This window comes from Arvicanthis niloticus, chromosome 11 (assembly GCF_011762505.2).
Source record: "Arvicanthis niloticus isolate mArvNil1 chromosome 11, mArvNil1.pat.X, whole genome shotgun sequence".
Taxonomy (NCBI): Eukaryota; Metazoa; Chordata; class Mammalia; order Rodentia; family Muridae; genus Arvicanthis; species Arvicanthis niloticus.
Window position 1 is genome coordinate 33080716 of NC_047668.1, and position 22179 is coordinate 33102894.

Sequence of the window (22179 nt, forward strand, 5' to 3'; positions counted from 1 at the left end):
ACTCTGTCTACCCAGCACTGGAAATCCGAGGATGCTCAGCTGAGCATAGCTGTTCATGCAGAGGCTGGGGATCAGATGCAGGTCTTTACACTTGTGAGGCAATCACTTTTCTGACTGAAGCATCTTCTGACCCTCTCTGTGCTCTCTTGAGGTAGAGGCTTCGACCTTATACAACATCCTCATCTAAGCAGATGCACACATACAAAACAGAACTTAAAAAAGAAAAGTTTATTTGTATTACTTTACATTGTTTCTATTCCCAGTCCACTTTTGTTTCTTTGGCTTTGTTGGTGACATCTTTACCTTCTGTGAGACTCTTCTTCTGACTTATGGATATTCTGTTATTTTTCAATGGGGCATCTCACTGGGGGGGGAGGGGGCTTTGGGTCAATCCGAGCATGAGCTTTGTCAGGACTGTGCCCATCTTCAGAACTTTGCTCACGTGCACGCATTCAATAGACACTGAATCTGCATCAAGCCTCGCCCTGAACACTGCCAAAGAAGTAGTCGCTTATGACTTTCTTTTTTCTTGAGGACTGCATAAACATCACTTAGATCTCTCAGCATCTGTTTCTAAGAGTGAGACAAAAATTCAAGAAGATCGTTATTTTGTAACAATTGAGTGTATTCAAAAACTGCATCCTAGGCTCACCTTCGTGCTTAGCATACTTTGCTAACATAGGCAGCACAAGCTTGAGCACTTTGGGAACACAGTGATGCAGGCCTATAATCTCAACACTTGAGACATGGAAGCATACAGAATCAGGAGTTCAAGGTCATCCTTGGCTCTATAGTTGGAGGCTTAACCTATACCGTGAAAAAAGATTCTCAGCACATTCTCTGGGTTCCTGCCCCTACCTACTGCCTGCATCACAGTAGCCATGGAATGGTTCTGGAAAGTACAAGCTTTTACATACTGGGCAGTTTTTCAGATAGGCATATCTGTTATGGCCTGGATAGTTTCAAGAATGTGTTGAATAAAGAATGTGAGTGTGGAGATTTGAGCCTCTTATTTTGAGGTCTTCTGCACTAGGTAAACACTGAGCCACTTTCAGAGAGTACCGCAGGCTGCTTCTGTGAAGAGCACAGACAGAACTTCTGATGGTTGGGGAGACCCACTCCTGTAGCCCAAACACAGCCCTTTCTGCCTTGCGTTTTTATCTCTGAAGAAACGGTGTCTGCACCCAACAGGATTTCTCTGTTGAGTCCAAGGAGGCCTTCTTCATCTAAGCAAGCCTTACTGCTGTCTAAAAATGTGCCTTAGCCCACTCACTTCTCTGTACAGTCTCTCTCTCTCTTTCTCTCTCTCTCTCTCTCTCTCTCTCTCTCTCTCTCTCTCTCTCTCTCTCTCTCTCTCCCTCCCTCCCTCTTTCCCTCTCCCCACCTCTCTCTTCTGTCTCTCAGGGACAGGCCCTCCACCTTTTCTTCAGGACTCCTCCTCCATGTTATACCAGCTTCTGTAGTCATTTTCCCTTCCACAGAGCTCAGTCCTTCCCAACACAGCATTTGCTAGGCTCTGTAATTACACACAAGATCATGTGATATTATTTGCTCTCTCTTCAACTGAGCTGACTCTAGAAGGTAGCTGGCCTTTTGTCTACTTCTTGTCAGTGAGCTCAGAGGCAGACTCAGCAGTGGTTCTGTAAATATTTGTCCGGTGAATTCACCATCTTTTACTTCATCGTCTCCTGCCATGAATACATGTCCTCTTGGAAAGGCCGTTCTGGTGAGAATACCCCCATTCACAAGGAAAACAAAATGTAATATCATAAAGTTTATAAAAACCAGAAGACTCTTTTTTTTTTTTTTTACAAACATATAAATTATTTTATTTACAAAGCCATGTTACAAAAAAAAAAAAAGCAAAAAAAAAAAAAAATACAATCACTTACTGGAGAATATTTCCAGACCTGGTGCTGAACCACGGTAGTATCAATGATACATATTTGTTCTTTCTTTTAAAAACTGTAAGCCATAGAGTTTACTATTTACACCTACTTCGGACATTTATCTGCTTACAACATCACAGGCATGGAATGGATTCTATCTGATAGTGCTAATTCATAAAGGTGCGGGAAAAAGGAGGAAAATACTTAGTGTTACAAAATATGGATCATAGAAAAGAAACCCACTCCACGAGTGTGGCCTTTGTTGAATATGATTGGACATGCTCTCTTCAAAATCCTTCTGGAAAAGCTTCTAAAATTGGTTAGTAGGAAAGGACAAATGAACAGGTGCAAATTCTTGTCTGTGCAACAATAGTTATTTAATTTACCCCATGACTGACCAGCTACATAAAACCCACAGAATTCTGTTAAGGTGCCATGGGCTGACAGCATAACAAAATATAAGGTGTAAATAGAAAATTTCATTTTTTCCTTTTTTTTTTTTTTTGTTTTTTAAAACAAGAGTTCACTGAGAATCAGCAATAATAGAATACGCTGTATAAACTATTTTCTACAAAGGTTGATCAGTGTTATTTACAGTTGGTACATCGATACAAAAGAAGGCATACAAGTTATCCAACTCGATTTTTTGATTTTTAATTTTATATGGCTGACAGGTCTATGCATTACATTATGCTTTAACATCCAGAGCCTCTGTGGCTGGCGACGACGTGTCAGGAGCTCCCCAGATGGACAGGGGTGTGAGCGGCCAAGGGGCAGAGATAGAAGGCTGAGTGATGTGTGGGGAACAGAAAGACCCGAAGGGTACCGCTTCTCCGGATGCTTTAGGGATTGGTCCAGTTGAATTCCATGAGAACAAATCCAAAGGAAATCTTTTCTTTGCATTCCATTTCCCTCCCTCCCGCCCCCAGCTGCAAGCATTTAATACATCAGAAAGTAAAAGCGGGGATGACAGTGAAGGAAGAGATACCGTGGGTTTTCCCTTTTTGCTCAGTTTTCTGGAATTGTCCTCACCTTTTGGTCAAAGCAGTCACTCAAGGAAGGAAGCAGCTTTGCGTGGAAAGCCTCTTCGAGCTTGCACGGCTCGGCTCCTCGCAGACCATGCTGAAGCCTGCTTGCTCCCTAGGTATCTATGGAGCTGCTGTTTCTCACAGGCCGCTATTTCACCTCTCACCCTTGGTTTTCCCTCTTTGAGTAGAAGAGTTTACGGACCAGAGGCTTATTCTGTTGCTGAGACTTGTTTTTAATCCTGCAAGTTTTACAACTCAAAATAAATTATGTATTTATATATATTTATATATAAAACGACATCTAAAACCGAACAAGACAGAAATTGTGCAAAAATAACAAAGATATGTACACACTTTTGAGTTTGAAGAAATGTACAATAAAAACATAATTCAAAGAACATTTTAAAAATATAAACATTGCTTAAACTTTCCTAAGTTTCATATTGTTTCTGAAACTATTCTGGTCAGTTAGCTCTGTAATATAGTAAAACATAAATTATTACAAAATTAACACTATAAAAATTTACTTTAAGAATATCTTCTAAACTTTTTTTCCCAAAGGATCTAACCTTGTTTATAATTTCTTAAACATTTATAAGTCTTAAAATCTGCCTTAACCTTAAAAAAACAACAAAACCCAAAAAGAAACAAAAACAAAAAAGTAACAATTGCCCCTTGAATTTGCAGTCTTTTTTTCCCCCCCAAGACGTAAATTAACCAGCATATAAGTGCACTTTTAACAGTGGAGAAAGAAAAGCGAAATAATCCTAACCAATGTTCTAGTTAGTACTTGCTTCATACAAACTCCTTAATTTAAAAAAAAAAAATCTTCATTTTATATTTAAAAGTTTAGGAATCCTGTAAGAAACACCATCAGTGCAATTCCATCGAGAGAAATCACTCCTTTTGCCTCCCGTCCTTGCAGATTCCAATCCTATGGTGAAACGTAACAGTAGTCTGATCTTTGGGTTGGGAGAAAAGAAATGGGAATGAAAACTTGGGCAGGGAACGAGGGGTGTGTCCAGCTGCAAAACCAGCATTCACTTCTGATTTCAAAATGGCGCGGAACGTCTGTTAGATCAAAGCACCCATTCCATGTTGTGAACTCTTCCTGATTCCCCATTAGAACTTAATGGTACTGATGTTTCTTTCAAAAGTCCAGTGTGAACAAATTGATAGCTGTGGTGATCCAATGCCTCCCTGCCCACGTCTCTTCCTCTCTATGCTTGCCCTTACCAGTTGCTCTGGACTGTCAGGGCACCTGAAGATGGACTGCAAGCATATCTAAGGTGTGGCTCTGCTACCAATGCTACTTCTAATTCCCACAAGGGGTTTGGCACGAAACCCTCCATGCAGACTTTCCTCTGGAGTACCCTTCCTGGCCCCAGAACCTTCTCAGGTCACTGCACTACCTCACGGAGAGGCTTCCCTGGTTCCTATTGGCTTTCAAGTGACCCAGATTTAAAAGAAATTGTGCACTGTGTCCTGAAAAGGACTTTCCAGAGTATATTCCAAACAGGCTCTGACCATCACAGCTATCAGGTTCCCAACATCTTTCTTTCTCAAGTCATTTTAAACTGCACAACTGGGCCTTGGCCATGAGTAAACCACACCATTAAAGGGCCACTGACATCACTTTAGCAGCTGAAATTTGTTTGGCTCAGAACAGGGAGAATTGCAGAAACCAGTTGAAGGCCCCTCCCTCTGCCCGCCTCCCTCCCCAAGCATAGGCTCCTCCCAACCAAGCCCCTCCTCCAGCTTGTGGTCCAGGGCTGCTGGTGGAAGCCAACAACTTCTTGTGGCCATTGGGAGCACAATGATTGACAGGCAGAATGGAAGGGGCAGGGTAAGAAAGTATTCGGAAAGGGCTTGAGAGAGAATGAGCTCTGCAAGTGCTAAAATTCAAGAGCTTCCACCGGTGCCAACCCGGAACCGGAACCCGGAACCAGAACCGACAGTTTGCAACCTCTGTTCTCAGGGCTGGAGCAAAATGGCGGTGCACTAGCAGCATTAGGAGCAAGGGGAGTAACCCCAAGTGTGGAAGAATGTATAAGACACGACAAATAAAAGAAAAAAAAAAAAACAGAGAAAACACTGTTTTCTGTAAATCTTAAATTCAGGTTCTTTTGCCTTTTTTTTAAAACTAAAAATCATGGAGGAGGGGGAGGAAGAGGAGGAGGAAGAAGAAGAAGAAGAAGAAGAAGAAGAAGAAGAAGAAGAAGAAGAAGAAGAAGAAGAAGAAGAAGAAGAAGAAGAAGAAGAAGAAGAAGAAGAAGAAGAAGAAGAAGAAGAAGAAGAAGAAGAAGAAGAAGAAGAAGAAGAAGAAGAAGAAGAAGAAGAAAAGAAGAGGAGGAGGAAGGGAAGAAGAAGAAGGGCCAGAGCCACAGGCAGTATCCATGAAACACTCCCCTCCACAGGCCAGCGCCACCCTCCCTTCTCCAGACTTAGTCTCCTGGGGAAGGTGACAAGCAGACTGGTTTGAAGTGGCTTCACCATCTTGTTAGGGAAGAGTCCTTATCCTTCCCATTCTGCTTGTGTTCTTCTAGGAAAGAAAAGAAAAAGTTGTCTCATTCAGGATGGTCCATGAGAATCCAGGAGGGAAGCCCAGTTTTATTGTATGTCACAGAAAGGAAAAGAACCCACTACCTGTAGCTGGCTAAGAGCAGTCATACATTGAAACTAAGATGATGCTATAGGGAATCCATGTGTTAGTCACCATAGCACCAAGGCTGGAGGAAAACAAGGGGGCAGTGCAGTGGGCATGCATGGGATCTCTCCTGGATAGAGGCATAGGATACTTGTATGTTCTCTTTGTATCTTCATTTTTAATTGGTTTGGTTTTATTTCCTATGTAACATAAACAACACCGTGGGTTACCTAATGAAGGCATATAGCCCTTGGTTAAGCAGAGGGGCTTTGGAGATTTGGGGTGCAAGTAACTAATTTTCTCAGAGTAGCTATCTTTACTTATTGGCTGAGTATAATCTTGTCCCTCACAGAGTTGCTACAAAGTTCCAGTGACTGTGATGTCTGTGAAGGGCAAGCACAGGCCCTGTCAAATAAGTAGTAGCTGCTGTCATTACATACTTAATACAGCCAACTGCCAACATTCGAGTCCCTATCTGGAGCAACAGGTACAAGATGTGCTTGCAAGAATAAAGGTTCTCCAGGCACTCACAGCAACCTCTAGAACATCAACAGAGGCGACAGATGGATACATGCCTCTCTTCTGGACTAGAAAAGCATCTGGCTGAGGCTGCTTAGTCACACAAAGTGACTCAGGACCCTAGGGGCCCTCCAACCTCTGGGGATGGCAAAACAGCTTCACCTTTAATCTTTGCTTAAACTCTGACCCAAGATTTATGGGAAAATCCCGAAAGGGCAAACCACCAGCACCCTGCTATTCAGTGTTTTCAACCCTAGAACGCAGACTGTATGTTTGAGGCAACACACCAACTTGCTCTACGAGGCATAACTAACTGCCTCCCTGTCTTTCCCTCTGGACATTCACACACGCTCCTTTGGATAAAGTCACTGATCTCTGAGCTTCCACACTGATTACTAGCCCTCAAGTTTATCAAAACCACCGAGTTTGGAGCTACAGTTCATCGGGGTCTTGAGAAGGCAGCGGCTGACATGCACCTAAGCAATACCCTTCTCCTATCTTGTTTCACTTCCATGACTTCTTTAGGAGATAGTATCCCTGTGCCAGCTAAACAAACCCAAACCAGACACTTAGAGAATAAATCTACAGACACCACGGAGCTGGCCATAACAATCAGTGTAACTAACGCTCGTCTTTACTATGTTCTCGTTTTCAGAGACTTTCCATGAATAAACGAATTCTCATACAGGTCCTAGGACCTTATGATCTCATTATGATCTCACTTAATAGATGAAGAAATGGAAGCATAGAGAATCAAATGGTTCAAGAACCCAAAGATAATAACTAGAAGCTCTGTGTTTGGAAGCCAAGTTATCCTGTCAGCTGGAGGTGAGATGCAAACTAGGGTCTGACTCCAGTGTACATTCTTACTGGTCTGTTAGCATTACATGGTTTTCTCCATCCCTAGAAACTTACCTGCCGGCTGTGTCCTGGGCTGGATATACTTGAAGGACTGGATTGTGACAAAGCTAGGCTGCTATTTTTTCCAACCTGAAAGACACCATGAACCCCCATTCAGACACAGAGGCTACTTGGGAAGGACCTTCTGATGCCATATTTTGTCAGGTCAGAAGAGTAGACCAGTTCCACATGCCTTACTCCCTCAATTCCTCAGAATGGATACTTCCAACTGACATGGCAGGAAAAGGGACAACAGTTTATGGGGGCTTTGAGCATGCCCCTCTCTGAGATAAGGCAGCGACAAGAGCTCTTAATTTTGTTCTTCAGATGTGCACACTGCGGGAGGTAGACCATGCCACTCTCAACTCCAAGAGCCCACAAGCTCATGGACCTGTGATCACAGTGCAAGCCCACTTTGTTTCTAACCCTGGCTCCTCCGGTGTGCTACAGATAAAGCACGAGGTTTGTCTGGTTAGGAAATCCCACATTCAGCCGCTTCTGAAAGCCAGCGATCTTGCTGGGCTTCCCTTGTACGTGCAGGGCAGGAGGAGAGGGGTACTTTTCCCTGCCTGGTAGGGTTCCAGGGATGGCAAGCTTAGGGACATATGCAGCCTCTCCGTGCAACTGTCCTGGGCCCCTGGTTGGGTGAGCTCTGAGGGGAGCTGATGATAGCCCTGTGACCCCAGCTCTTTTACAAAGGCAGTTCTTGCCCCCAACCTCAGAACAGCTCCTCCACTATCCTCCTCCCACTCTTTGCACATAGGCACACACCTGTCATTCACAGTACTGCTCTGTGTCCAATTAAATACCTTAGTGGAATATTTTAGCTTTTTACCTCACAGATACAATAAGAAGAAACTGCAAGTTGCCTGCAAGGCAACTTCACAGCTTCATTTTGGATTTCTTTTTAGAGACAGGATCTCATGTAGCCCTGGCTAGCCTGGAATTCACCATGTAGCAGAGGATGACCTAGGACTCCTGATTCTCCTGCCTTCATCTTCGAAGGGCTGGGATACATTACACATGGACCATTGATGCCTGGCTTTCATCTTAGGTTTCTTGAGCTCTCTTCTCTGCCTTCTAATAGAAGTGACAGCAGATGCCAAAAGTCTTTTCCTTTCCTTAATACTTGAAAATGCCCAGTGGTGAGTCTAGCCAAAGCTGTTTCTCAGAGGCCTGATGACAAGTATTGACCTACCACCATGTTGGGGTGGGTGGGTGCTGCCTGGCCTGCAGGCAGTTGTCAAGGCTCTCCTGATGCACATTCTCTGGGGAGTTTTATCTGCTCTTTCTCCTGCTAGTTTTGCTGACTCGTCACCCTAAGCATTTCAGACAATCTGGGAGCCAACAGGCCAGTTCTCCATCCATAGGCACTACAGACTTGAGGGGGCCAAGAGCCTGGGTTTAAGCCCGACTCCTGGGTTAAGTCCCAGCCTCACTATTCACCTGCAGTGTGACTATGGGAACCTGTAACCTTCCTATGCCTTGTTTGGGTCATGTATTAAATGGGTTTAGAACAGGTTAGGTATTGAGTTCCAGGATCTGAAGTGTTTGGGGACAGGGGCCATCAGTGACACCTAGTCCACTGCTAGAACTTGATCTAAAATGGGAAAAGCAATATGGCTGTGCTGCATCAGGGGAGGCCCACAGGCCGGTGGAGTGGCCTAGCAACCTGTTGGAAACGCAGAGTCCTCAGTCTTACTCCAAGCCTGCTCACCTTCAGGCTGCCTTTTCACAAGATCCCTAGGTGTATTATGGGTACACATTGTGAGTCTGCAGAGGATACTGGCTAATCTCCCGGTAGGATCTGGAGGGTGTTGGCTGTATAATACTTAGGAGGACCCGTGGCTCACCTTGGCCAAGGCTGCAGCTGTCTGGTCCCTGCTCATGTGAGTGCTTTTGAGTACACCTCAGGAGGTGCTCTTCCTGCTAAGTGTCATATATGGTGACACAAAACATGAAAGCAGTGGTTCTCAACATACAGGGAACAACCCCTTTGGGGGTCAAACAACCCTTCCACAGGGGACGCATATCAGCTATCCTGTATATCAGATGTTTACATTATGATTCCTAAGAGTAGCACAATCATAGTTATGAAGTAGCAACATAAAATGATTTTATGTTTGGGGTCACCACAACATGAGGAACTGTATTAAAGGGTCACAGTATTAGGAAGGTTGAGAACTGCTGCATTAAACCATCTTTTAATAACCATCTCCTTTATCTCCAGAGTTCCTGTCCCTAAATGGGCTGGCCTTAGAGTCTGGTGTTAGCTCCATGGTGGGCTACTCTTGCTTGCTTCCACAAGCACAGCTCTCAAGGCCAGCTCAGAGCACGCTGAGGAAACTAAAGCCCTGCCCTCCAGTTCTGAGCTCCCATCTGGTAGGCCCAGAGTTGTAGAGGGCTGTCATCAGTAGCTCTCCCAGTCCGAGGAGATAGCCTGCATTGAGAACTGGGGCAAAGGTCAAGGAAAAATAAGGCTATTCTTGGGCCATTCACACCTTCCAGTCTCCCTACCAGTAACCTGGCACTGAGTACTCCATTGCTACTGGGTGCAAGGTGTAGTTTTGCATTAGGAAGGGACCAGCTACAACATGCTATATTAGGAAGAGAGGGCAGCTTGACGAGGTGAGGACAATCACCTGGGAGCTGGATGCTCAGGCTGCCACTCCAGGTGGTACCTGGCATCACTTAACCAGCCTGGGTTTCAGGCTCGTCCTGAGGGGATTCCAACAGATCAGATCAAACTGCTTAGCAACAGAACTCTTTAATGAAGTAGGCCTCGTATAAAACCTCAAGATATGAAACAGACAAAAGGAATGGGGGGAACTCAGAGACTCTTTGTGCCTCGGTTTACCTAGCTGTTAAGTGACGACCATTTTGTACCACCCTGTGCTGGGTTGTTTTGGAAGGATGTGATTACTGTAAAGTGCTTAGCATTGGGACTAGCAAAGTCCTACCAAGAACTCTCCGAGCCTACGGGGAACCCGGGAAAAGGAGCCAGGTTTATGTTACCTGTCTGAGCCACCTGGCCAAGCAAGGGCGCTGCCCAGCTCCCCCTGCCCCCCAGAGCCGATGAAGGCAGTGCCAGGAGCTCCCTTACCTGCCGAGAGGAGGTGCTGTTAACGGGATCGGGCACCGGTGCAAGAAGGCTGGGTGGGTTCTTTTTGTGAACGCTATTCATACCAGGCATTTTAGTGATCTTACAGGCTTTGCTACTGGGACTTGAATTCTTACGCTTTTTTCCTTCTGATTTGTCAAAAGAGAGGGGCAGAGAAGACACAGCATTGTGTGAGGCCAGAGAGAGGTCCCCTGCATGGAGTGCGAGGGAGGGCACGGAGAGGGGACAGGAGCCACTGCTGCCACCCACAGCGCCCACCTGTCTCACTATGTCCATGGGGCCGCTGGGCAGTGAGGTCCGTCCTGAGGGCTCCAGCTTGGCACTGAGTGGGCTTACCCCATTATTTGAGTTGTGCACAGACAGACTGTTATAGGGAGGGGCTGCCTGATAGGAGTTCAAAGCAGAACTGGCATTCAGAACGCAGTTCTTTTTGTGGGGCCCTGACGACAATGGGGAGGAGAGGGAAGCCTGCAAGGATAAGGAGGAGGAGGGAGTCGAGGACTGCGGCTTCCTCTTTTTGTTACTTGGAGATTCGTCGCTACGAGCAGACAGGTCTTTCACTTTTGAGGATTTGCTGGTTTTGGTTTTGGATGGCTTGTGGGATGGGGAAGGAATGACAGCTGGTATCGGGGACACGGCGGATGGGGCCTTGAAGGTTGAGTCCATGATGCTGAGGGTTGCGGCCACATGGGGGAAAGCTGTGGTGTGGGACATGAGGACGCGTGGGTCCGGCGATGCCACAAAAGCTGCGTCTGAGAGCATGGCTGATGTCATTATGTAAGAAGAGGTGAGTCTCGAGCTGATGGGAGCTGAAGGAAGATACACAGCACTGGGGTTGCTGAAAGGCTGCAAAACGGATGCTGGAACGGGGGTGGTGATGTGGGCGGCTGGCGAGGGCATGGGGCTATCTGCCGCAGGAGGGATCTTCCTAAACACGAGAGAAGAGCCAGAGAGAAACAGTGAGACATCGGGTTGGCATCGCCTGGGAGGCCGGGTGAGCTTTGATCGGCAGGGCTACAGAGGACACCCAGCAGGACCAGACTATGGAGAATGAAGCCTTGAAGGATGATGATCTGACGGATGGCCCTTCCCTATGCTGCCCGCTAAAGCGACATCAGCAACTGTCTTAACACTTTCAGAGCCTATTCTCCACACTTAGCTACTAAAGACTGGCTTGTTTGGGTTCATGACTAAAAGGCAAATGATGTTAAGACTATAACTATCCTGAGCAGTCTCCCCCGCCTCACACACCTTTGACAGTAATAAAAGTTGATGAGGAAAAATGGCCTGGGCCACCTGGACAGGTCCCCCTCTGCCTACTGCAACCTCTTTTGTTCCCGTTTCCTCCACTCTGCTTTTGTTTGGCTGGACCCATTTTGGAAAAGGCCTTTTCCCCACTTGTCAGCATCCCCTTGTCATTGGTACCCAATACCTCTGGCTACTCCAGAGAGAGAGGCGCTTCCATTTTAACTCATGGTGACTGGATCCTGTGGTGTCCATGCAAAGTCAGGAGCTTGGAAAATGATAATATCAAGTTGCCCATACTTAGGGCAACTTATATTTTTTCCCTTCTCTTTGTCATTCTACTTCAGGGGGAGGTTGGCATGAGGCTGCCCTTTCACAAGTCTCCCTGTCCCTGGGCTGGGAAAAGGTGAGCATCCTGGACACTGGTGTACCTGGAGAGGACCAGGAGTTCAGGGGCAGGATATGAGCAGAAGAACCGCATGGAAGCAGGGGAGAGACGGGAAAACCTGCTGTTTTCTTGGTCGGCTTTCTTAAAACTGGCATCATCGTTGGGATGGCACTGCCTGAGGGGAAAGACCTGGGAGCCAATCCCAGCATCAGGAAAGGTGCCATCCTTAAGGCTTCTGCATACTTGTTCTTTTAGACAGAGCCTCACCATATTGCCCCAGTTGGTCTTGAACTTGTGATTCTTCCTGCCTCAGCCTTCTGAGCGTAGGATTATAGGTATGTGGAAACGCCTAGCTATAAGACCCTTTTGACGTGGGTTGAAAATGACCCCCACTATCATCTTATAGCTTAGACCCGAGCTGCTGCTACTCTTGGGACCTGGAATGGCAGGGGAAGGGGGGTGGGGAGATCACATCCTGCTCCAGATTTTGTAAGAATGAAGTGACCTTAGGAGCAAGATGCTTTCAAGTTCGTTCTTATTTTTTGTAGCGCTCTCTGCTTGTTCCCCAGTATCTGTTTTTAGGAGTTTTCCTTCTTGGAAGCAGTGCCAGCTGGCTAGCTTGAGGCATAGAGAAGGGTGGGGCTTGCACAGCCCCTTCTCCTCTGCCAGCTACTTCCGGCTGATCTAGAAACCCTCTCCTAGCATTCCCTTCTGAAGATCACTTGTCTGCCGCTTGTAGGAGAGCCTATGGCTTCCATGTCTAGGGTGGAACCCAGCGGCATCCTTGAATACAGAAGCAGAATGTCTTTGAAACTGTCAGACCAAGGAGATCAAATACAAGAGAAGAACGTTGCCAGTCCCATGGCAGCCATGATGGCATCTGAGAATTTCCTTCCCCTCAAGCCCATGGTACATCAAAGCTCCTGTCGGCCCTATAAACAAGATGCTGCACAGATACTTTTGGCCATGGATGAATGAGTGTATGAACAGATGGATGAATGGAGAAGTGGATGGGAAAGGAAAGCAGGTGATCTCAGCAGCAACACAACTGTATTGTCAGGGACTATGCATGCTGGGAAGGGGTTCCCATGGAGGCAAACCATGGAGGTGTGCACACATCCTTAGAACTGTCTGGCCCTGCATAAGGCTTTCCTGACAGGCCAAGGGCACGCTCTGGGAAGCACTAGCAACTCTCTTGCTGGCTTTCTTACCCGACGGTGGCACGGCAGGTGCCCCCGACTCCTGCCTTATGTTCTGACCATTTAAATTCAGAAAATCAGACACAGTGGTCGAGGTTTGACCATGACTTGTAATAAGGGTAATTTATAAGTACCAGGCAGTTAATTTACTTAAGGGGATGGGGCTTCAGTTGGGGACCTTGAATGAGATACATCTTACTGTCCTGGTTTATATATTTTTTCTCATTAAATAGTATAAATACCTCCAATTGGGCAGACAGGCAGAATTGAAGTCCTAAATCTTACTTGGCCTCTGCCCAAGACTGGAATAGCTGCTACTTCCGGTTTACTTTCTAGACCTTTCTTTCCTCTCCTCTTTAACCCTCACTGGTAAAGGAGAGGTGGGAGGAAGAGCTGTCCCTGCAAGCCTTTCCCCCATGCTAAACAGTTTTGATGTTTCCTAGGTGCCCAATGGCAGTGGGTTTCACCTTTGCTGGGCTGCCTGACTTAGGCTTTGCACATGGCCTACAGGAACTCCCATATAAAAGCCCAGAGATGTGATCAAATTCCTGACAGCTCCCATCCTCCCATGCCAGCTGGCGTGGAGATCCAGATGCTGACCTGGCTGAAAGAGAATACTGTGTTGGCGTCTCCTGATGCAGAGTTAAATGCTTGTTAAAGAAAAAAGAGTCTTGGCCGTTCCTTTTCTTCCTAATGTCTTCCATGCCCCCATCGGCTGCCATCCCTCCAGGTTCGGGCCCTTCAGGGCCTGGAGTTTGGGCAGCGAGGTTGAGAGGGCAGCGGGGTGCTACGCTCTCCAGAGTTGACACCCAGGCAGCCCCAATGTTGCTCAGTGACAGCAGATTGGTTAGGCAAGTCCTGAACAGAGGGGAGGGACCTGATGCCCTGTGGCTCGGGCTTCTGTGCCTGAGGAGGAAAGGAATATGGAGCTTGAGCTGACAGAGCACCAGCGAGCGAAATACAGATCAACACATTCCTTCCACGTGCCAGGGATGTACACTTCTATAACACAGGAGAGCAGAGAGCTGGGAGAATCACCAGGGTTGGCTGCCATGTTTGGAAGTTAAGGTAGAGGCCTAGGCCACCAAAATAACCAAGAACTACTTAATCCCTAAGCAGGATTTTCTAAGATTCTAAATGCAATACAAACAGAAATTAATGATGCCTTGTTGATCAGCAGGGCAGTCACTCACACAGGAAGACATTATAAGCTTCTCTTGTGGCCCTTTCCTAGTTACTATACCAGCATCTGTCCTGAGTCCCCTGTGAATGCTTAAACAGAAACAATGGGGACCCAGGTCTATGTGTGCCAAGGGGCTAAGACGACAGAACCACCCTGGGAGAGGAGCAGGCTGTAGGTTCTGTTTTCTCTGTTTCTTGGGATGCCCTGCAGCCTCTCCTGGGCCTCACGGGGGAAGCCTGAGGGTCTCAACTGTTATTGAGATCCAGACTGACATGATTCATCTTTTTACTGGAATACACACTCAAGCTCGCTTAGGAGGTGTGTGGGGTGGGGACATTCAGAGGTTGGTGAAATGGCCAAAAGGTAGCTTCTTAAGTGTCATGGTTAAAAGGGTCCAGGCCTACTATTCCTTCCCAGGAGCATTCTAGCTTTTCCCCCTTTGTGTATGTCCCCTATAAAATGTAAGTGCATTGGAAAATGTTGGAGAATAAACAATGGATTATAAGCTAGACTTTAGAGGAGAGAGAGAGAAGGAGAGGTGAGGAGAGGGCCCTAGGGAGATGGGGAGGGCCAAAGACAAACTTAACCAACCTCACAACATGGCTCAGAACCTGCCCTATTGACAACTATACATAGTTTTTAATGAGGATAGCAACTAGCTAGAACTTTGTGTGTAATCATTGTGAAAGTTTTTACCACTGTTCCTGAACCACCGTTAGCATCACAAACAGAAGCACATTCTTAACATCTTTAGACAATCTCAATGGTGATTTTTTTTTTTAAACCCTATAATCCTATGGAATAAACTTGATTTTACTTTTTTCATTTGGTTTAGAAGATTACCAACACAACAACCATCTCCCAAGAAAGACAAAGAAAACAGCCCATTCCTGGTGTTTCCAAAAATGCTATTGATCAAAGCTGACCTTTCAGAGTCAGGAATCCTGACTTCAGGCTCATTTTGGTCTATGGCAAGCCAAGTACGGGGGCTCGTCTACAAGGTTTGGGCAATGGTGAGGCGGCTCTCATCTTAGGCCACTTACTTCCACATCTGCGAATTCAAGTGTTTTTCTACCATGGAGTTCAGTGCAAGGCGAAACCGATCCCATCTTCTGTCAAACACATAGTATCCGCGTCCCATGAGGCGACTCCCGAATGAGCAGAACTATGAGGGGGAAAAACATTTTAATTTTGATTACAGGTTCATAAGCTACACGGAGAAAAATAACATTTGCATAAAAACACACAGGGGTACCATTTTACTCCAAAGAAAGGAAGCAACTGGTACTGAGGCCGAAAATACTTCTGTGATGTTGTAGTTTGAGTTCTGGATTCCCAGCAGAAGGTCACACTTAAGCTGGTGATTGTGCCATTCAATTTTCTGTGGCATGGTGGGCCATGCTCTTTACTTCCGGGATGCAGCCAGTGATTTAGAATAGAAAACAAGAAAGCAACAGCACCCAGGGGGCCTTTGCAGCTCCATCTGTTCATCACACCTCCCATTATCTCTAAGAACCTGGGGTTCCCTGCCTCCATTCTAGGGATGAAAAGGCTGGTTCTCCCCATCTGATGCCATAGAACTTCCAGCAGGTGAACTGCTGTCCCATGTCATTCTCAATGGCATCTGCACGCCTTTCCCTTTTTAAAGCTATATATCTGTGTGACAGTGTGAGACCCCTTGAACTGGAGTTACAGACAGTTGGGAGCTGCCATGTAGGTGTTGGGAATTGAACCTGGGTCCAGTGGGAGAGCAGCCAATGCTCTTAATGGCTGGTATCTCTCCAACCCCTAAAACACGTTTTTATTTGTTTGTTTGTTTGTTTGATTGATTGATTGTGTTTTGTTTTGGTTTTTTTCTGGACAGGGTCTCACTATGTAGCTCTGGGTATCCTGGAACTCACTATGAAGACTAAGCTGGCCTTGAACTGGTAGAGATATTTCTGCCTCTGCCATATCCGCATGCTTCATCTGCTCTCATAAAATGCCCAGGAATACATCACAGTTCTGAGCTCTTACTTACCCTCTGCCTGCTGTTTCCCTCTTTGGAAACTATGATCCTAACCTTTGATGTTGTGGTGGTTTGCATATGCTTGGCTCAGGGCATGGCACCAATAGGAGGTGTGGCCCTGTTGGAGTAGGTGTTTCATTGTGGGTCTGGGCTTTTACACTCTTGCCCTAGCTGCTTGGGAGTCAGTCTTCCACTAGAAGTCTTCAGATGAAGATGTAGAACTCTCAGCATCTCCTGTACCATGCCTGCCTGGAAGCTGCCATGTCCTGCCATAGATGATAATGGACTGAACCTCTGAACCCATAAGCCAACCCCAATTAAATGTTGTCCTTATAAGAGTTGCCTTGGTCACGGTTAGGGTCACAGCAATGAAACTCTAACAAAGACAGATGCCCAATTTATAATTCTCATTGCTAATGGCCTCATCTGACTGCCCCTCCCACTGTGAATACTGATGGCACATCTACTATACATTGTATGAAATCTGTTGCCTGTCCTCTTCCTCCTTCCTCTCTCCTTCTCTAAAACTTCCAGCCTCACCTTTCCCTTCCACTGCCCAATCACGGGCTCTAGCCTTTATTTTACCAGTTAACATGGAAAGCAGGTTCACATGGAATCTCCTGAGTATCTGATTCATTCCACATTGGGGGCAGGCCCTCTTCAGGAAGCAGAATTAGCATCATAATACAAACAGCACCAGGGCAACCCACAACAGAAATCACTTAGACTCATCATATACACAATCACACATGTGATGACTATCAATGTTTAAAGTGTGGGGACTTTGTTCTCTTCCTCCTCAGTGTAAGAATCAAAGAGATTAGGAATTTTAAAAAGGGGAATAGGATTTTGGGAGCTGAGGCAGAAGAATGATGAGTTCAAAGCCATAGTGAGACCATCTTTAGAAAAGCAAAAACAAACAAATAAAACCACACTTTTTTTTTTAAAGTGGACTAAAAAGTCCCACAGAAATGTTTGAAATAAACCACTGAATTTAATACTTACGGCTGAAATATTCGGGCATTTAATAAACACTGATTGTGATGTGGGACACCTGGAGGCCAGTGGACAAAAATGCCACAAGCAACCTCCGAGAAGGTGACATTTAGTGGGTCTAGAGCTCAGGAAAGTCTGCAAATGACTCTATAATTCAAATGGCACTTTCCCCATGCCCCAGGCCTCCCGAAGCTCCTTGGCTGCAAGCCCAGACTCAGAGCTGGACTGGCACCCATTCTGCGAAGGCATCCTGGAGGAGCCTTTGGAACCATTCACAGGAGGAACTGCAGGGTCTTCCCTTTGTTCTTCATTAAAACCCTGATACCCACAAAATCTGATACTACAGATTACTTACTACAGAATGTTCTTACTGACCAAGGAGGAAAGCATACAACGGTAACTCTTTCAGCACAGAAGCTGGTCTCCACCTCTCTGTGGGAGCTGTTCCTGGTGTAACTATCACTTCCTTTATCATCCCAATTGCTAAGGACACATTGAGCGAGGGTTTATTACACACACACACACACACACACACACACACACACACACACACGTGTGCGCACAAAGCAAACAAACACATCATGGCGGTTTTTCCATTTTGATCAGCAAAACATAAGGGCCTATAATGCCCTGTGAATGTGGCTAATCTATGGCAGCTTGCCCTGTAGAGAGACTTCTTGATGCTCTCTAGATCCTGGCCTTTTGGGACTTTCAGACTTGGGAGGTGGAGGCCCTTTGGTTCTGGCTACCAGCACACCTAATACTGCTTAAGTTTGAGGCCAGATAGCCAGGGAAGCTGGTACTGTGTGTCTCGGGCAGAGCTGCAGATGCTCACTGTGGCACTGTCCTCTGCAGTGCCCTGCCTTACTTGGCCTTGGCTTCTCTTTGCTAACACAGCCACACTTTTGTCTTGACGTCATGTGTACAGCAGTTACAGAGAAGATGCATCTCTTCCCAGACCGTGGAATGAGGTACAGCTGAGTCACCACACTTTTTTTTCTCCCTGCCACCTGCCAGTCTAGCCGTAGACATGTCACAGCAGCGTTGTACTGCGTACGTGGAGACATCTGTCGTGGTTTAATGGGATGATCTTGCTTCGTAAGTGAAGAAAATGTATCATCTTGGAAGACCCCCTTTTTTATGTGTCCCCCTTTCTCTGTTTAGGATGGCACCAGGTGTCAATGTGACACAGGAGCTGTGGTCAATGTATTAAAATGTGAACAGCAGAGATGTGTATGGACGTAGTAGAGACCAGACCCAGGCGGTAAGGGCACCTGCCTCTAGACTTCTTGCCATGTAAGATAATGAGATGATCCTGTGTGAGGACAGAGGCACTGGGTTTTCTACAACTGCGAACAAAATCACTACAGCTGGTCCCTCCCTACTTCAGTACTGGCAAAGTCACAGGTTACAGGTGAACCACGGGTCGCTGGCATCTCCAGAAATGGGAAGTGGCACACGTACACATGTGGAGGGGGAAGGACCAATCTTGTCTTCCAGCAGGACTGAGTTCACTTCAATGCTCCTGATATCTAGAGTCAGTCAGAGCTAATCCTGAAGGCTCAGGCTGGCAGCAGAACAAACCACCATGAGGACATTACCAGGGACACAGCACTGGGCTCTGTAGCTGTCACACCAGCTGCTTTCTCTCTCAGAGGACTATAAGGCAAATGTGAACAGGCTTCCAGCTGACGCCTTTGTTTCCCCTTAGGACGTCAATGACCATCTCAACTGTTAAAGTCATTTCCTTTCATTGATAAACAATCACAGTGATGTGAAACACCCTATCACCAGCTCTGGTGTGATATGGTCACACTAACAACAGTCAGACATAGAGCCACAGGGAGAATGATGAAAGCTTGGTACCTGTGTTGTTGGTAAGACAGCTTCTAGGGCGGTTGCATCTGGCTAACCCTGGACCAGAGGCTCTGTTTTAGAGATGTGCAAGGTCAGAAGGTTGGCTCCCAAGAGCATTTCTATAGACACCATTTCTCAAGCGTTCTTAAGGGATTAGTATAGCCAGTGGGGAGCCCCTTCATTTCATTCCATGGCATTTGAGGACATCTCTTATGCCATTACACCTTTGGGAAAGCCTTCGGATGAGGCTATACCCTGGAACCCTTTTCTTAGGAATATAGGCCTCTGTTGCCATCACCAAGGGGCCTTCGAAGCAACAGGGGGCACACATGGAAGGAACAGAGGAGGCCTACCGCAAGAGGTCTAGGGTGGTGCGTGGAGAACTGACAGTCTAGCTTCTCAGATTCGTCGGCTCCGTCCATCTCCCCTTCATCACTGGACAGTCGGCTGGCAAGGTCGCCTCCAGCCGGGGGTAGAGGGGGCTCTGGAGTGTGGCCACTGTGGTTTGAAGATGTACTGCTGCTTATGCTATTTGCAGATGATGGTCTAAGGGTGAGAGGGGAGAACAGAGAGAGCAAGTTATCTTGAGGAAATCTGATCCACCCATTTCATGCCTCCGAAAAGCAGCCCTGCCACGATATTGGAGAGGGCCAGCCAATGGCAGCTTTCTAAAGGGAAAAATTAAGCTGCAGGGTTGATAGCTCTCCACAGGGACCCACTACCGTTAGTAGCACAGTGCTGTCTGGCTTACTGCCTCTGGAGTACAACACAAGCTCAAGGTGGGGAACCCCTAGTGTGAGCAGGGGGATTGTGACCTGTGAACTCATGCAGAGTCTAGTGACTGTCTTCTGGGAGTTCTACAAACACTCACCCAAGATCAAGTGTTACCAACATTTTAGTGTATGTCCTTCCAGACTTCCTTAGTGTGCATACATGAATTAAAAAAAAATTAAGATGATTTGAGATGGGATCTCATGTATCTCAGGTCTTGAACTCACTAAGTAGTCAAGGATGACCTTGAACTTCTGAGTCTCTTGTCTTTATTTCCCGAGTATCTGGGGTCGCAGGTGTGTGACACCCTGCCTAGTCAGTGCAGTGCTGGGGGTTAAAGTCAGGGGCTTTGAATACATTAGGCATGTACTCTACCAACCAAGTCACACTCTACTCCCAGCCATGGAAACAGATAAAAAAAATTATTATTTTGGGCTGGTGAGATGGCTCAGCGGTTAAGAGCACTGACTGCTCTTCAGGAAGTTATGAGTTCAAATCCTAGCAACCACATAGTGGCTTACAACCATCTGTAATGAGATCTGATGCCCTCATACGGGTGTCTGAAGATAGCTACAGTGTACTTTGGGCTGGATCGAGTGAGGGCAGAGAAAGAGGGAAAAGGGAAGGGGGAGAAGATTATTATTTTATTTTACGTGTAGCGGAATCTTGTCTGTATGTATATCTATCTGTTCATCAATTGTGTGCCTGGGTATCTGAGGGGTCTTGTCAGGCATAAGTGGGAAAGGAGGTCCTTGGTCCTGTGAAGGCTGGACGCCCCAGTGTGGGGGAATTCTAGGGTGGGGGAGTGGGAGTGGGCAGGTGGGTGGGGGCATATCCTTATAGAAGTAGGAGAAGTGGGGATGGGATAGAGGATTTCTGGGTGGGTGGTTGGGGGAAAAAGGGGATAAAATCTGAAATATAAATAAAATATCTAATAAAAATTTAATTTCAAAAAAAAAAAAAAAAAAGGAAAAACTGGATCTTGATCTTACAGATGGTTGTAAGCTGCCATGTGAGTGCTGGGAATTGGACTTGAACCCAACCCTAAACATTTGTTTCTAAGTTTTCTAAAAGGCTCTTGGGCAGTAGCTCAGCCATCATGGCAAACCTGCCTTGTCCTGCAGGATAAAGGTATCTGGATTTTGTTGATTGTATCTTGGTTATACAGAAAAATTATTTTTTGTTTGTTTATTTGTTTTGTTTTGTTGTTTTATGAGACAGGGTCTCTATATGGCCCTGGTTGGCCTAGAATTCTCTATGTAGGCCAAGCTGGCCTCAGACACACAGAGATCTGCCTGCCTGTGCTCCAGAGTGTCTGGATTAAAGACATGCACCACCTAGCCTGGCAAAATACAAAACCTATACTGTAGGCTGGGCCTGAACTCATGGTCTTACTTGCCTACCCATCTTCAGCCTATCCCACTGGCAAGTGCCACAACAAGCAGCTATTTTGCAAGAAGTCTTTACAAGTGAAAAATCATGGTCTATGTAAGTAAAAAGACACTAAAAAGAATACATGAAAATAAAATTGTAACATATTAATATAACAACTGTCAGAATAAGGTTAGGGTATTCATCAATGTATCACTGCTTTCCAGCATGTAGGGGAATTTTCATGACAAACATTGAAAATAGAAACAAAAAACAGAGTTAGCAGCATCATCATATGTGTAAAAAAGGGGACTAAAGAAGTCCTGTTTTCTTTTTTTTTTTTTTTTTTTTTTCCCTGTTTTACAGAGATACATTACAGTAATAGGGTCTCATGTAGCCCAGACTGGCCTTGAACTTGCTGTGTCATGGAAGATGACCACGATTGTTCTCTTGCTACCTCCCAAGTGACGGGAGGCCAGGCATGGGCCACCACACACTGCTAATATATGTGCATCTTGTGAAATCATTTCTTCAATCAAGTTAGTTACAAAGTTAACATATTCATCATTTCTTAAGAGTTATATTTCTACTGCCTACTAGGGGTTGAACTCAGGGCTTTATGCCAGCTAGAGAAGAGTTCTCCCACGAGCTGGAACTCTTTTTCCACTTCTATTTTGGAACAGAGTCTTATTAAGTTACTCAGGTTAGTCTTGAACTCAGTCTTGAACACAGTTGCCCTTTTTTGTTTGTTTTTACAGTGACACTTAGATCTGTAGCACAGTCTTATGAGTTAGAGTTGACCTGGACCTGTCCTGGCTCCTGTTACTCCTCCACCTCTCAGCTGGTCACTAATACTCTAGTCTCTCTCTTCTTTCCCTTGGCTTCCCTTCCCTGCCCCTCCCTTCCTTTCAGTTTATTTATCAGAGGTGGTAAGCTTACTATAGGCTCTTGCAGCTCAGGCTGGTCTCACAATACGCCTGCCTCATCCTCCTGCTGCTGGAACTACAGGCCCATACTACCATGCCTGGCTTCTGCCTTCTATTTCTGAGTTCAACTT

At 46.1% G+C, this 22179-nt stretch overlaps 1 protein-coding gene across 16 annotated transcripts in view; it reads right to left on the minus strand.

Annotated features, from left to right (window-relative positions):
- Positions 1-209: 209 nt before the first annotated feature.
- Positions 210-22179, minus strand: part of Atxn7l1 (ataxin 7 like 1) — a 220496-nt gene continuing 198526 nt past the window's right edge. For 6 of the 16 annotated variants that reach the window (XM_076941998.1, XM_034514141.2, XM_076942000.1 and 3 more), the window contains 4 exons: positions 19334-19526; positions 15163-15284; positions 13537-13842; positions 9732-11032 (listed from right to left, as the gene is read on the minus strand). In XM_076941998.1, coding sequence (XP_076798113.1) covers positions 9940-11032; positions 13537-13842; positions 15163-15284; positions 19334-19526 — 1714 coding nt within the window. In that variant the 3' untranslated portion in view covers positions 9732-9939. Of the gene's footprint in view, positions 574-1384; positions 1517-1844; positions 5460-6998; positions 7074-9731; positions 11033-13536; positions 13843-15162; positions 15285-19333; positions 19527-22179 lie in introns of those variants that run through there. The other 10 variants (XM_034514142.2, XM_076942005.1, XM_034514144.2 and 7 more) reach the window with 7 other exon arrangements.